Source organism: Phasianus colchicus, chromosome 8, assembly GCF_987193195.1.
Source record: "Phasianus colchicus chromosome 8, bPhaCol1.hap1.1, whole genome shotgun sequence".
NCBI lineage: Eukaryota > Metazoa > Chordata > Aves > Galliformes > Phasianidae > Phasianus > Phasianus colchicus.
In genome coordinates, this window is record NC_143443.1 from 28299056 (window position 1) to 28315723 (window position 16668).

At 49.0% G+C, this 16668-nt stretch overlaps 1 protein-coding gene across 10 annotated transcripts in view; it reads right to left on the reverse strand.

The window, feature by feature from the left end:
- AFAP1L2 (actin filament associated protein 1 like 2) overlaps positions 1 to 8163 on the reverse strand; it is a 55543-nt gene extending 47380 nt beyond the window's left edge. For all 10 annotated transcript variants that reach the window (XM_031597443.2, XM_090145527.1, XM_090145526.1 and 7 more), the window contains exon 1: positions 8043 to 8163. In XM_031597443.2, the coding sequence (XP_031453303.2) occupies positions 8043 to 8058 (16 nt within the window). In that variant the 5' untranslated portion in view covers positions 8059 to 8163. The remainder of the gene's footprint in view (positions 1 to 8042) is intronic.
- Between the last annotated feature and the right edge of the window lie 8505 nt (positions 8164 to 16668).

Sequence of the window (16668 nt, forward strand, 5' to 3'; positions counted from 1 at the left end):
TTCTTGCCATACTATGGCAGAGCAGGTCTGCACTTTTGGGAACAATGCAGACAAAAAGTGAATGTATGAACAAGGGAGGGAGATCTTACAGGCAAGAACTGAAAGAAAATTTGAAATTCCAATGCAGAATTTGGAATTAGCAGAAGCTCTCAGGAGCTCCGTTTCATCACAGCTAGATGAAGCAGAAGATGAAGATATGGAGCACCGACGGGGTCTCTCAGCAGTGGGGCTCCCAGCCCTGGCTGAGGTCTGTGCAGAGGGATTGGCTGTTTCCATACAGCCCATCCCCAGTGGGATGCCTCTTGTTTTTCACAGTCCAAGGAATTATGTCTGGAGGAAAGGTCAGCCATGCCTGTGCTCCGAGCACCCGGAAGTGCTGGCATTTCTGTGGGGTGAATATGCTGCCAGCTCTGCATTCCTCCTCTATCACACATCAGCTTTTGTTAACTTGAAGGTTTGATTCCTTGGTGTGCCAAAGCATCTTAACAATATTTCTGGTGCAATCAGTAAAGTAACCTATCAATAATAACTGGTTAAACTTTCAGTAAGCCCAATCTAAACCTCAGATCCAATCTGACCCTTGCGGTCCATCCATCAGCTGCGCTGGAGGGACACAAGGAATGAATTTGGCATTTCCCACCTCCTCTAGATGTGGGCCAACAGACATTCATGTTTGTCAGGAAAAACAGGAACATATGCTGAAAACAGAGCATTTCCAACAAAAACCTCCATCCAGTATGGGAACAAAAGCAAACCAAGAAGGTTTTGCAGCTAATGAAGAGTGACGGTGGGAGGCTGTCTGACCAGAATTAAACATTAGAAGGATACCTTAAAAGAGAGCATTGGAGTACCATGCTCTCACAGACCTGTCACAGAGACACGAAATATCTGACAGAAGTAAGAACATGCAATCTGGAAGTGGCACACAGCAGCCGACAGATTTCATACAGCTCTGTAGTAACACTCAGTTTCACAGAGAGACAGAACTGCCTACATTAATGACAGCAATACCCATCTCATTGCATGCTCAGCATTAATGGGACACCCTGTATCTGGTCTCAAAGTCCTCACTCAGAAGCACCTCTCTGTGCTCCATGTGGCTGTGCTCCTGTTTGCCCCCAGGCTTTCAAATACTGGTGACATTGGTAGGTGATCAGCACGAGAACAAAAGAATCATCACAACTGGAATGACACTGGAAGCAAATAGCACATACAGAACCAAAGGGGGATGTCATTATTCAAGCCAAAGAATTGAAGGAAGGCTGACGTAGCCAGCAAACACAGAAGTTCAAGTCCATGCTGTTTAACGCAGGGTTTCAGCCAGAGGCAAACCTATGGAGGCTGCCCCAGGACTAGAGGTGCCCAAACCACAGCCATACTCACTTTCTCTTCCCACAGCACCAGTTTTTCAGGCTGGGCACTGCCTGGAGCCCACTGCACTCAGCCACAGCACTACAACATAACTGCTGCTGCTCTTTTTGCTTAGAAGCTTGGAAAGCTATCATAACTACAAATAAATCATCCTGCTGTTGGGAATGCTGAGGCATCCCGGGTCGAGAAAGCATTTGTTTCTCTTCTCAGCCAGACATGGGAATTCAGGTCTATAATGTACAACTTTCAATTGCCATTTTGCTTCCCCCCATCCCACCAACTCCCACTTCAATTTCCAGAAATAGACCTCTTCCGCACTCAAAGAGAGCATCTGCTTGAGCAGCTCAAGCTGCAAACCATGCACACTGAAGTTATCTAGCACAAAGTGCTAATAGACACAGCCTTGAAGCAACTGCATCCTCACCCAGCTCTGCTCCACTTCACACGCTGCCAGGAGACACTGCCAGTATCACACAGGGTAATCCATTTAGATAGATTTGATAGGGATTCTGGCATATACAGGTGATTAAATCAAGACCCTGCTGTGCTGAAGCTTGGACTAGTTGCCACGACCTAAGAGCTCAGATGACAGACTGCATTAACAGCACCTCAATATCTGCAGATCAGGATCAGAGGCAGAATTACAATTCAAAAATCCAGAAATCAGGAGTGAAGCTTAGCATAAGAAACACACTTCAAGACTGATTTACAGGATCTGGGGAACTTTCCTAGAACTAGTCTCTATGGCTCAAACAGATTTAAACACAAGCCAAGCCACGCTTGCAAGCACTGATACATTTATGGATGCTCAGATCAGTGACAGCACATTGAGGCAACCTGCACCAACAAGGCAATAATTCCTTTCAGCAGTTTTCTCACCAGGGGAACGGTTTCAAAGCTGCAGCAGCAGATCTAACTGGTGTAGCACCTAGGGAACTGGTAACATCATCAGCCAGCACCGCTCAAGAATTGAAAGATGCTGTGCATGTGTCCTGTAACATGACTGGAAAGAGGAGATGGGATAAAGTTGAAGCAGCAATGAGAACCTGTGTTTATATAAAACAATACCGTGCTTAATTGAAGAGTAAATCATCTACCAGCATCGCTTTGCTAAGTGGTACAGTAGCTGACTTCTGTTTTGCATTGGCGAGAAGAAATGTGACCTTTTGGTTTTGCGTTCAGGTGAGTGCACATCTGCTGTATGCCTCTTAGGATACCTGGGGTGTGTCTTTTCAGCAGGCTCATATCCCACACAGTCCTCACCCTGCAACAGCACAGCTCCTCGTTGGCCAAAAAGCTGTGCATGCAGACGGGGGATTGTGGGGGCTGAGCATCACCAGCACTGCACTCTGACTGCTGCTTAGGGAAGTGGGGAGCTTTGAGATGGGGGAACCCCAGATCCCGCAGGTCACACACAGTTGGGTGGGATCCACACTGCAGCTTGTGCTTCTGAAGTGAGGTGAGGAGGATGCTGCAGCCCATCCCTAGCTGGCTGATGGCAACAAGGTGACAGCCCAGCTGCTGTATAGGTGGAGCCCAATGAGCCTGAACAGTTATCACATGGGGCTGCTCATACCTCATCAGCTGCCAAGATCAGACAATCCTATAGCAGATGTGGAACAGTACATCACAACCTCAGCTCTCTCTCTGATTCTGTATACCCCAGGGCAATGGAGAGGCCTGAGAAATACAACAGTAAAAGCAGCAGAAGTCTCCACCATTCAAGATGAGCAGGCACATTTTTAGAGGCTGTGATAAAACACAAAATATCCTTGAAAACACCAGATTTAAGCAGAGGAGACAGGACATGCTCCTCAGCCAAACTGCAGGGATGGAGCAGCTGATGGAGGGGACAGATGGTCCCCAGCTGTCAAAAGCCCTGCCACAGCTTGGCATTACCACATTGCCACTTCTGCAGCCCACATTTTTGCACTTGCACACTTTCACAGCTGCATGTGGTGACCAACTATAACCATTGTGATCATGCACCCATTTCCAAAGAGCATCCCTGCGTTACTGCTGATTTCCACTCACACACAGTGGGACCACTGGAAGTCAGAGCTGTTTGGCACCATGCTGACTGAACACACGCACTGCCTTGCTCCAGCAAATGACAAATGGATGCTACTGGAAGCCGGTGGGGCTGCAGCTGGCTCTGTTGCATTCCTCAGCACAAGGAAGCTCCACGTTTCAAGCACATTTGTGGAGAGTTGTTCAGCTCACGAGTGACATTGCAAAACCCTTGTGTAACTCACATTCTGTGTGAGCCAGCTCTTTCTTCCCAAGCCTTAATAGCTCTCAAGCTTTTCAGTAATAAATAACAATGATGTGATCTGCAGAGCCATTCTGGATCGGAGATGTGCACGCAGATACCTTACCTCAGCCCATGGGGACCTGTGCACACACTTCCCCTTACAACTGCCTCCAGTAGATCAGCCCCAGGAAGGAGGTTGTACCCTCACTCCCCATCAAGCCTAATCCACATGAGAAGGGCTGGAGCCACAGCCCAAGCACAAACTGCAACACGCTCCTAGCTTGGACCCACCTTGCTCAAAGCACTGCTGCCAAAAAAGCCAACAGCTCCTGAGAGCATCCAGGCTGCTGAGCAGCCTACCTCTACTCTCCAAACTTTGTGCTGATTCTGAAAAGCCCAGAGCCATTAATTATTAGTGAGATGGAGAGTCTAAGGATATTTTTAATCCCAAGTCACAAGAGCAAGAGGAGAACAACTTGCAGCACCCCATGCTGGGGGCAGTGGCTGCTCCCACAATCTCAGGGGAAGGTTTGAATTCCTGCACGCAGAAGGAAGCCCACAGGCTGGGCTGCCAGCTGGGGCTGGTGGGTCTCTGCTTCCCAGGCTTATTGTAAGCCTTGTACTGCTTTCATCCTAAGCAGATCCAAATGAAAGAGGGGGGAGAAAAGACAGTAGAAAAATTTTTGTGCAAGACAGAGCACAGTCCACCCAAGGAGGGGACATACTGGCTTCTATTAAATCACAAGCGGCAAACACATGCATTATGTGGGAGTCTCAGCCTGATCCTATATTTCTGAGATATTTACTTCCAGACAGAGCTGTTTATAACCGAAGACAATGTTGCCATACATCAAACCATCCTCAGATGCGCTTTCTATGGAATTCTGCCCACAAAAAAAGTCAATAGGTCAGTGGAGAGAGAAGAAAAAACAGGAAAAAAAAATTAGCATGCTAATGCATGTTGACCTGCACATTTTGGATTTGAGACCAGAGTCCCCACTGACAGAGCCAAAGTGCCCATAGGAACTGCCCCACTTGTGCCTCCACCACCAGAGCAGCTGCTCTCAGTGCCTTTTAGCCCCACCCCTTGCTTTTTGAGGTTGGTGCAGGGCTGAAGCTGAATGTTTACGAATTGCCCCACAGGTGCAGCACCAGCCTTTATTTCACTTCAGCCCAGCAAGGAGCAGGGCTGGCACCAACAGCATCCTGGGGTCAACACAGACCAGACACCCACAAGCTGCGCAGGCAGACCACAACACACGTCCTGTCTGCTGACCTGGGAGCAGAGCAGTGGTGACTCACCTGCCACCACCAGTAAACACCAGCACACAGCCCATCAGACTGGCCCTGGGACTGCAGTGACCCAGTTCACTTTTAGGCACTGGTCCTGTGCTTCAGGGAGCATTGCCTATGGCCCAGGTGCTCATGCTCTGCATCGTTATTAATCACAGCTGAGTTTTGCTCCTTAGAAACATCCCCTACAGCTCTGGGCTCTCTGATGGCTGGTGCCTGAAGATGCACTTCCCTGCCTTGGTTGGCTGCTGCCCTTTAGAGGGCACAGCAGATCATTTGGAAGTAGGAAGCTCTCAAGACTCAGCATACTTGATTTAGAATAATTGAGATTGAAAAAGACCACTAACAACATCAAGTTCAATTGTCAACCTGTCACCATCATGCCCACTAAGCAACATCATTCAGTGCCATATCTTTGCATTTTCTATAAGCCTCCCAGGGACAGTGACTCCTCTGAGCCAGGTAGGATGACTAGGAGGAATGCTACACCCACATGCAGGGGAGCTTGGGGTTTGGGTCCTGAGATCTGGAGCTGGAGCCATGCTCCAAGAAGCAGCAGCACTTTTGTACAGGCCCTCCCTGTGCTGTGGGCACTCAGTGAAAGCGATTGGAGCACAAAGAACTCATTCACATGGATCCCATGCACGCAGCTGGAGCAGGGAAGGTGTGTGAAGGGGTGAGAGCTGCCCCACGCAGGAAATAAACACCACACAGACACCAGAGCAGCAGGACTGAAGGGTACTGCACCCTCTGCCCATCTCTGAGACAGAAATATGACACTGGCACAGTGATGGTGCGTGGGATGGCTTGGCTGGAAGGGCACAGCAGATGTATCACTGAGACAGGCTGCGGTTTCTGTCCCAGAAATAGGTTTCATCTCCTAAATCCCTGCTGAACAAATGACTCCTGTGCTTGCTTCCTTCTCCAAAACCCACTGAGGTCAGTCACTCAAGGAGTTACTCAGGACATTAATCAAAGGGGACTGAGCCCAGCAGCTGAGCACCATGTTGGGGTTGGTACAGGGCCCTCACCACCCCATTTTCTCCAGCTGCCTGATGCACCGGGACAATTAGCTGAGCACAACAGCTGTGTTGGTGCTCAGCTAAGGAGAAAACACGTTTGTATGGAGCGTGGATCATGCTCACTTGAATCATTTCAATTTGAACTCTGATTAACTGAGTTTTCTAGAGGGCCTCAGTCCATTATCATGGCTCCTATCATCATCCTCTCTGCTTCACAGTTTAATCCCAGTCGTATCTCTGTGTATTTTCAAGAACTTGTTAAAAAGAACACGTGCACAAAATCCCAAACAGGCCCACACCCAGATCTCCTCCCAGTCCAGTCACAATAACTAGCAAGCAAACACCTCATCTTCCTACCAAGTCACCCCTTTAATCCTTATCTACAGCACCAATTGGCTCCTGCTAAGACATAACAAGTGCCAAGGAACTCCCCTGTGCAGCTGTCCCCACACCCCTATTGGCATGGGCTGGATAATGAATGTAGCTCTCAGGAAGGTTTTTACCACCTGAGCCCTTCCTGGTGCCACCCCACGGGCCGCCAGCCGCAGCTCGCACCCATCTGGCCCCACACGTCTGCCCAACTGGATTCCTGTGGTGTGTCACCCTCTGAAGCAGCAGGGACACCTGCGTGCCAGCTGGGAGCCCTGCCTGTACTTAAGGAAAACAGCACTGCTGTCTGCTGATGATTGCAACCTTCATTTCCAAGTAATAAAAAGGGCCTTAGAGTCAAAATCATCCTCCCTAAACACCACTCTGTTGCCTAACAGTGCCCTTTGCCTCCACCCATCTCCAGCATCATAACATTTCCCTGCATGAGAACTCTGTCCAGCCACTGGCACAAGCAAAGCTCCCATCCATCCATCCATCCCCACCAGCACACGCAGCTCTCCCTGTGCTCACTAACTGCCTCTCATTGCTCTCTCTACCTGCTCCTCAGTGCCCTGCCTCACGTGCGCCCTCTGCACTGCCAGCAGCTCCCACCCTCACGGCCGTTTCCCTCTGCACCCTCGGTTAATGCTGGGCTGGCTCCCCCACACACACACTCGCTCCCATTGGCACAAAAGCACTGGCAAGCCCCCACCATCACAGCACTTGCTATTCATTCCACATGTGCAGAACACATCCCTGCTGCTCTGAAGGAGCAGTGTGCATATTTAAATAAGACAACATACAAAACATAGCTGAATCTTAATGAATCTATTGCTCTGCTGCTGGAACTGAATGGAACTGTGCAGACCCTGCCAGAATTAAAAAAAAAAAAAAAAAAACCAACAAGAAAACAAAAAACCCTGCACAATATTTGACTTGTAATATCATCTTGAACGTCACTCCAGCAGCACGCTGCTGTTGTGCTTATCGGGTTTGTAAAGCATCGATTGTAAGCAGGAGCCAAAATGCAACAGGAGGTACAGTGCTGGCTGTGTCAGGGTGCTGCAGGGCTCGTGCAGCACAGGCAGAAAACAGAGATTAATTTCTGCCAGCGCGATACCTTGATATTATGTGAAGCCCCGCTGAAGATGGATTAGAGGAAAAGGGATACGAATTGAATGCATCTGCTGAGTTTCAACCACAACTCGCCAACTGGAGGAAAACAAACGCAAATGGGTCAGGCAGGCACACGTGTGCCGAGTTCCAAGTTCCCCTCTCACACCTCCAGGCGTCCCGAGGAGGGCGGCGGTTTCGGCAGAGCCCTGTTTACCCACAGCGGGTCCCACCGCCGGCTCCGCTCCCCCCGGGAAGGTTATCACGAGCAGCAGCGGCCGAAATGGCCGAGCGCACCCGAGTGCGGGGCTCTCCGGCGGCTCCCAAAGCGGGGAACTTTCCGAGAGCCGCCCGCAGCCCTTCCCGGTGCTCAGCTCGAGCATCGCAGCGCGGGGAGGCAGCGAGCAGGCTGCAGCAGACGGACCTCGGCAAAGCTTTCGGACAGCAAAACGGGTTCGACTCGCAGCTCGCACCGCCCGGCCCCACTCGCGGTTTTCCATCCCCACCGCGGTTTTCCACTCGCGGGCACAGCGATCCGAGTCCCCCACCCGAGATCCTTCCCCTCTAACGCCGCTCCCCACGAGCAGCAGCGGACACGGACACGCGCGGCGCCTCCTCACCTTTATACTTCTCCATAGGGGCCGCGGCCGGGGGCTCCCCGGCGCTCCGGGACACGGCGCTGCCCTCCGCGCTGCGCTCCGTGCCGCTCACCGCCTGCCCGCCGCCGGCACCGGATCCCGGCCCGGGCCGCCCCGCCCCGCCCCGCCCCGCGGCTCCGGGGTGGGGAGTGGGGAGCGGAGAGCGGCAGCCGGGCCCGGCCGGGGGCTGCTCCGCGTTGTCCCAGGAGAGCGGCGCGCCCCCGGAGCTCTCCGTGACGAGATGGAGCAGCCGGGTACCCCCGTCCCTGGGACAGTCCCCTGTTGTAGCCCCGAGGCACTGAGTCCGTTGCCCTGCTTTCCGGTAGCTTTGCCGAGGCTCCCTGGCAGGGGCTGCCTCCTGCACGGAGCAGCTCTCCCAGCGAGGTGTCCCTGAGGTCATAGAATCATAGCATGGCTTAGGTTGGAAGCATCTCCAAAGATGTCCCACCCCTGCCATGGGTTGGGTGCCTCCCACCAGATCAGCACCCAGAGCCCCACCCAACCTGAGCACCCCCAGGAATGGGGCACCCCCAGCTCTATGGGCAGCACTGCCAGTGCCTCACTGCCTCTGAGTAAAGAACGTCTTGCTAACGTCTAACTTAAATCTCCCCTCTTTTAGTTCATAGCCATTCCCCGTTGTTCTGTCACTGTCAGACTGTATAAAAGTCATTCCCCCTCCTGCATATAAGCTCCCCTCAAGTACTGGAAGGACACAATGAGGTCTTCTCATTTAGATTTAGATTAGGTATTAGTAAGAAATTCTTTCCAATGAGGATGATGAGGCCCAGAGCTGTGGGTGCCCCATCCCTGGAGGTGCTCAGGGCCAGGCAGGGTGGGCCCTGGGCAGTCAGACCTGATGGGTGGCTTTGCTGCCCACAGCAGGAAGGTGTAAGGTGCCTTCCAACCCAGGCCATTCCATGGCTCAAAGTTACAACAGGCAACATACATGGACACTTCCAGTAGAAATCTTCCAGCTCTAGAGAAGTTTCAGTTAGGTTTGACTTGTCCCCACACTGACATCTTAAAACTAACTGCAGTTTTCAAAACCCAGCTCTGCTGCCCTGAGCTGGCAAACTCCTGAGGCGTGCCCGTGTCTCCAAGCAGGTGGGTACTCATTCTGAACTCAGCAAGCATAATGAAGGATAATAACAGTTAAACAAACTAATTAAAGATGATGTGAAACATCAAGGCAGCAGATACCCAGGATTCCTGTCTTCGGGCCCCTGAGCCCTTACAGCCCTGCTAGTCCCTGTCGCCCCTCTCCTGGCTGTGATGAAGTCACTGACATTCCACAGCTGCTTCAAGGGTTTAATAAAATTGGGAAATGTACACAAGGAGCCAATATTCCCAGTGTGGGTGCTGACATCCTGACATTTGCTACTCTGCCCAGCTAGTGCACACACTTGCGTGCTGGTTTTCACACTGGAGCTTCTTGGAATCAATAAAGTGACAGCCACCTACGTGCATACCCATGTATTTCTTGCTTTTTTCCCCCTTGTTATTAGTGATGGTTATTAGTTATAATTAGTATTAGCAATTACTTATTTGTGACAAGCCTTAAGGGCCAAGATCATCCTGTTTGAGTTTTTGCTTAGGTACTCTGCTGTGGCTCTCAGTGGCTGTGACAACACCTCTGTCTCAAATTAGTCTTGGTGTACCACATAGGTTTTGCCTTTCTGGCCTTGCAGACTCATTTTCACAATTCAGCTGGCTGTGGAACACAGAAGTAATCAAGTACACTTACAGAAGCTTAAGCAAACTCTAAGATTTGCTAAATATTTTGTGCAGAAGCACAATCCCAATCCTCTATTCATAGGTGACACTAAACGTTTTTGTTTTTCTCCCAAATGCAGACCTGCACAGCACATTATCCTGACTGATACAATCAAAGGCCCTCCAATCAAATACCTCCCACGTGAGACCAGCTGCAGTAAATGTCATTGCCATGCGACTTTACTGCAGAGCTGTGCTAAGAACCCTGCTTACACTCTCAGGAGCATCTTTCTCCAGAGGCAACATTTATGGGTGCTTTCAGCAGATCAGAGCTGTCCTTGCTTCCAGGGAAGCACTGGGTGCTTGGAAGGGCTCACCCAGTGAGGAAAAGGCTAGAAGAAGCAGGGAGGCAGATGGCTCCTTGCTGGGATAGTGTGGTGGTTGCAAGCAAACCCATTTGGTGAAATAGGAGTATGCTGCTGGAGAACAGGACACAAACTCCTCATTTCAGAAGGCCTGCAACCATCCTGTCTGTGGGTGACCCTTCTGAAGTCATCTTGCTTCCCTATGAAGTGCTTCATGATTCTGGCCATAAAAGAGATGGTCAAATCCTCCCCCAGCTTAAACCAGCCTTACACTGCTGTCACTCTACTGTCTTCTCTCCAGCCATTTCTGATGTTCACCTCAATGAAAGGCAAGAAAATCAGCCCTAACAGAAACAAAATCAGAGTTGTTCAGCTGCTTGGATATACAAAAGCTTTGTGGCTGATACATTCCAGCGATGTTTTGGATTCTCTCAGACATTAACTGTTTCAAAAGAGCGTGGCTGGGAAGAGTGGCTGGAGCAAGGGGGGATTTCCCATTAAGGACAGCAGGACCAGATGTCTTTTTGACGAGCTTCTCTTGGCTTCCTATTCTCTGACATTTCCTTTGCAGTTGTTGAGTCCAAACTGCTTCCAGAACAAATCACAGAGAGCATGGATGACTTTCTCTCCCTTGACAGACACAGCACCTAACTTCTAGCTCAAGTGCGAGACATGCTGGCTGGACAGTGTACTCAACAGCTTGGGCACTTGTCCATCCCAGAGCCATTCCTTCCTTATACTATTTTCCTTTGCAGACCCTTGTTTGCCTCCAGGGAAGCTGTCAGCTTTCCTTTTTCAGTGTTAAATACCAGTAAAAGAAGTAAAAAAACACTATTTTCCCCTCCAAACTCCATATGGGGATGCTCCTACCAGCCAGCCTTGCTGGGGATCAATACAGTGCATTTCAGCACATAATGCTCACAGTCACCATGCAACATGTCTATAAGCTTTCTAAAAGTTTCTGATACAGATTCCTGATACATAATTAGCCACTATCTTAGTTTCTGAGGGGATGAGATATCATGGCTTTCAAATATTAGAAACTTCAACCACGCATATGGATTTTACTGGTAAACCAATGTGGAGCAGTCTCTCCCAAGTACACAAATAATGTGTGGACTCTCAAGCTGTCAGTGAAGGACTCAACTCGACAGGGGTGACCTTTTAGCATCGTTTGGCACCACCAAAACTTACTTGGTTTTTTCAAAATATAGGAAAACACTAATTTCTACATCTTGCTACATTTTTGCTGGGATTTTTCTTAAGCCTCCCCCATCATCACCACAATTTGTGGTCTGATGTCAACTGTAGGCTCACGGAAGGCTGTTTATTCTGGCATTTTCCCCAAATGAGGTTTTCTTCAGTCCGTCTCCTTAGCCTAAGGCACTTTCACCCAGCCAAAGTCAACAAGCAGGACACACTCTGGAGGTCAGCGCTGCTGAAGTGGAGAAGGAAGAAGCCTAGAACCCGCAGTCCCTGCAGGAGAGCATCAACATGCTGCAAGTTGTTCCAGGGCTGGTCAGGCACTATGGAGGAGTCCAATACCCAGACAACAGGTCAGCTGTTAACATTAGTTTATGTCTGTTGCACAACCTGACAAAGTGTAAGCAACCACCAGGTAGCAGATCTCACCTGTGCCAGTGGAATCTTAGGTTTTTTTCTTTTTTTTTTCCAAAGAAAAGGGACTTGAATTAAGAGCCAAGAAGTCAGCCTCAGTAAATACCAAAAGCGCAGTTTCCCTTTTCCCACGTAGACCAGTGGAATTGAATTTCTGCTGCCTTCCCGACTATCATTAAGCATTCTGTTTAAATAGGCTAGCTTCATGCCATCCATAATGAAGTTATAGTGTATTGCTCTGTTATGAAGGATGAAGCTGTTGTGTCCTACGGGGAGAAAAATCGCTGTAATCCAACTTTCCTTTTGAAAAGGCCTAATGTATCCACATGAGATCTTCTGGCAGAGACAACTGAGAGAATATAAATAGAAGCTTAAAAGAAGAAGGAGGGGAAGGGGAAAATAACTCTGACAGGGCTGAGGAGCTGAAATTCGCAAGTTTAATAGGAAGATGGATGACTGAAGAGCCTGTTCTGTGGCACAATTAGGACTTTATGTAGCCCTTTTTCAATTATTTGTAGCTGACAAAATATCGCACAAAGGCTGTTTCACACTGCAGGCCAGGTGCCCAGAAATGGATTTTTTGGAAGGGGGGGGAGGATGATACTGAGAGTGGATCAGGGGCACAGGCCACGGGGGTGGCCACAGGCTGCCCCACAGGCGATGGTGCACATCACCCCATATACAACTGGTAGGAGCAGTGTCCCATGATGTCCCAGTTTTCCAGGCCCTCACTGCCCTTCCCCAGGGAGCACAGATCTGCAGCCACCCTTCTAGGTCACAGCAGTGTGCGGTAGAAGATGACACAGCGAGGAGACATGTAGGTTCTGCTACAGGATGAGGTTTCTGCTTATGGGCAATTCTCAGTACAGAAAGTACAGCAAGAGATTTTTTCTCATTGCCTCTTTGCAGCACATCTGTCACTGTGTTTCTCACTGGCTATCCACCAAACACTGTGGTTGTTACTGCTTCATGGAAAGTGAGCTACCACAGCTCAAACAGCAAGGAAGGTTGCTTGAAATACCTGCATATGTCTGCACGCAGCACCTCCAGCACTGAAGAGTGGTGACGAGCAGTAATGGCTTCCCATCTCCAAGAAGAACTCCAGAAATCTTAACGAACAGTCATGCTTCAAGTGCCTTTGGTATGTTATGGTTTAGTTCAGTCCCTCGGTGAGATAACCTGACCGAGGTTTTGTGCCCATCATGTGGCAGCGAGGCCTCCCCCAGTCATACCATTGTCACTGGAACTCTCAGAGCTCTCCTGGATTCTGTGCTGGCATTGCTCTTGGGGGAGGAGGAGTGCAAATGCACTTTTCAGGAAGCAGAACAATTACTCAGCCATGGAAAAACCAAACCTGAATGCCAAGTGTTGGTAGCAAAGTCAGAGCATTGCAGTGGTGCACTCAAGACTGCCTGAACACAACTGCAGATCATGTTCACGAGGTGGCATTTGTTGGCTCCAATGAAGTTGACATTCACTTAATTTTTTTTTCCAAAAGCCTGGCCAGCAAGGGGATTCAATTTTTTTTTTTTTCCCCGGGGATGTGGTGATGTAGGAAAAACAGCAAAAGCCACAACATAAAAATAAAACATGCGCTTTCAGATGATTCTGAATATCTGGCTTCCCTCCTTCCCCAGTATCTGTACTCTTAAATGCATCATTGCTAGGAGAATTATTCATGTAGTCATATCAATAAATCTTACTTAAAAGTCTTTTATACTGCAATCCTCATTCATCTAGCTGGGACTTCTGTGTAAACGGTAATTAGGGTAAGAGCTAACTGAGATACCGCAGAGTTTGCTCCTGGCAGTCATTTAACATCAGCATGGCATCAAGGCTGTAAAGTAGGCATTTCTCAGCAGCAGTTCATTCATTGTAAAACCTGTTTTTATTATTAGCTTGTCTCCTGTTTCACAGCAATCCCTTCGGTTCACATAAAGACCTCAAAGCATCAGTGTCAATGAATTCCTTGAATGGAGTCAGCTGCATTTTATTTCTTCTGCAGTACGTATCCGACATCCAGAAGAGCCAGCCAAGGTAGGGCACCACTTCTGGCAGCTTGAGTGGGCTCACCCAGAAAATTGGTTCTACAACCAATGGTCCTCCCTAGAACCTGGTGCCATGGGGGCTGGGATATCCTGAATAATGGGATAATGAGTAATGGATCTACTCCCAGGCATGGTATGCCAACCTCCAACAGGCAGCCTGCAAGTCAGTCTGCTCCTGCCAGACCTGATTTGCCCTCTGGTGTTTCCTCACTGTGTTGCCCCAGGATGCAATGTTAATTTGCATTCAGTCCCTCACTCTTAAAATTATGGAAAGCAGGATTTTCAGTAAGAAGAGCTCTACTCTGCAGAGACCACCTTGTCAGAGGAGAGCACCTGCCTCAGCAGCACCATCCAGTTTTGGCAAAGACAATGTGACACCCATCAAGGCAAGCATGCTGAGCAGAGGCCCTGTCTCATCTTCTGGCCTGAATGCTAATCCAGCACAGACTGTATGGGGCTCAGAGCTCAACCCTTCCTCCTTCCACCCCTACACCCTTCTTAATGTTGTCATAACCCAATGTGACAGGATGGAGATTCTACTTCAGCAAAGCCCCTTGCAGAGATAGTAATGCAAGGACAATGCACAATATTCAGAGCTTTCTACATTAACATGTACGATGTGAGCCTCAGCCTGCTGTCCCACAGACCCTGCTTCCATTGTCCCCACACTGACTGGAGTCTAACAAGGTAAATGGAAGAAGTAAGCAACAGCTTCTGGCCACACTTGCTGATGCACCATTCAATCAAAAGCCCTGGCTGGGGTTAACCTGCCTTGCAGACTGGATTGAGTCCTGGGCTGCATCGTGGCTCTCTTTGGCAAAAACAGATTACAGAGATTATAAGGGAAACCTGAAGCCTAGAAAATGTCAGTGACTTGTGCAAGTTCAGAAAGCTACAAGCACTGAACTTACATCTCCTGACTTGATGTCCAGTCACAAGATGGGGATGCATATCAAAACGGAAAAAATAGACAAGGGAACTAAATCCCCTTGCACTGGAACACAGTCCTGGTCTCCAGCAGCAGCCAGAAAACAGGATAATGCATTAGGACCATGGTTCTCCAAACAGTGCCAATTTGCCCATGGCTTACTCTTGTGATATAGTCTTGAATCCTCCAGAGGATTCAAGACATTGTTGCTTTTAGTCTATTTAGCCTTGCTTCCCTCGCTCACCTGGGTCAGCAGGTGAAATGCTCCTGGCTTTGCAAATACATCCAAGTCCGGTAGCAAACCTCAAAGATCTTGGAAACGATGGTACCTTTCTTAATGACTGCTTAGTAGTAGAAAGTGTGAACTTGCCAATGGGCTGCAGAGCTAAGGGAGGACCCTCACCTGCCCTCTGACACTGATTTCAGGATACAGCACACACATTGTCCCTGTGCTCGAAGTACTGTGCTCTAACACTCTCATACCACACTACCCACTTGTGCCTAACCCTATTTTTTGTGCCAGCACAACTGTTTGGTGAGGCGACTGCGTTTGTTAAAGCAGGGAACAGACTCCATTAAAAAAAAAAAATTAAAAAAAGCATAGAACAAATAAAATAAATGTTTTTCTAAGCAGGATCAGTTCCTGCATGTCATGGAAAGCGACCCACAAACAGTCCTGCTGACATATCTGATGGCAGGAAGGAGCTGCGAGGGCGTGGGAACACCTTGGGCCGGCTGAGCAGCCCAGTCCTAAGCTTGTGAAACTGCAGCCAGAGGAGGGGCTGCCCTGCACTGCCTCACTCCTCCTTTCCCCCCCAGCTCATGGGCCCCCGTCACTACCATGGCTACATCCAGCCTGGGACGTACATTTCAATCTGCAGTGTGTATATAAAAGAGAACTGGAAACCGTGGCTGTCTGAGACCCACCTGACCTTTGGACGTACAGTGAGCTTCCTGTTCCAGTGCTGCTGGCTCTTTAATCTCCAAGTCCTTAGAAAATAAAAGTAAGCCTATGTGAAAAAATGCTTTGTAATGGGAACAACTTTCCTCTCTCGCCCTCTGACTGAGCCATAGAAAACAGTAAATATCTTTCCCAAGAGTCCTTTCTTACAATAGAAAAATGGCAGGCGAGATTGAAGTTTCATTTCCCAGCCTCAAGACTCAGCAGCAGACAACACAAAAGCTACAGAAAAACAGCGAGGGAAAAAACCCAACTGCTCTTGTTCATTCTGAGTTGGGGAGAGAGCTTCTGTGACAGCAGAGCAAGCCACACTCAGAAACTGGGTTTCTCTTTGTGCGTGAGGAAGTGGTCTTGGACTATATACTTGACAGCAAATTAGCACTGACATTTGACTTGTTTTGATCTGAGCTATTTACAGTGTTATTATCTGTGTGTTTTTGACATGCTGTGAAGATTCCCATTGCCAGATGCCTTGGGATGCTGTAGGATGCAGTGCATTCCTCAGCTATTACTCAGGGGTCATAAACCTAACATTATTTGTGGGGAGGAGGGGAGCAGGGAAAAATGTTCTAACAAAATATAAAAGAGAAAGAAAGGAAAAGAGAAACCTAGGACTTAAGCTGGGGGCTGCTGGTGGGGACCTCCATGGCCTGGCTGGCCAGAGATGTCCCAGGGCTGGCACCAGACGGTAACTGCTCCTACAAGGAAGGAGCTGAGAGCTGGGAAGTGGATTTTTCATGAGTAAATAGAAAAGGAGATTTGTTTTTTGTTTTTTTTTTTCTTCTCTGTGGTTGAGAGAGGACAGATCCTACAAGTACATGTTGCTCAGAGAAGCTGTGGATGCCCCATCACTTCTCAAGGCCAGGCTGGCTGGGGTCCAGGGCAGCCTGATCTGGTGGGAGGTGTTCCTCCCCATGGTATGAATGTTCTTTATGGTCCCTTCCAATCCAAACCACCCGGTGATCCTCCTCCTGAA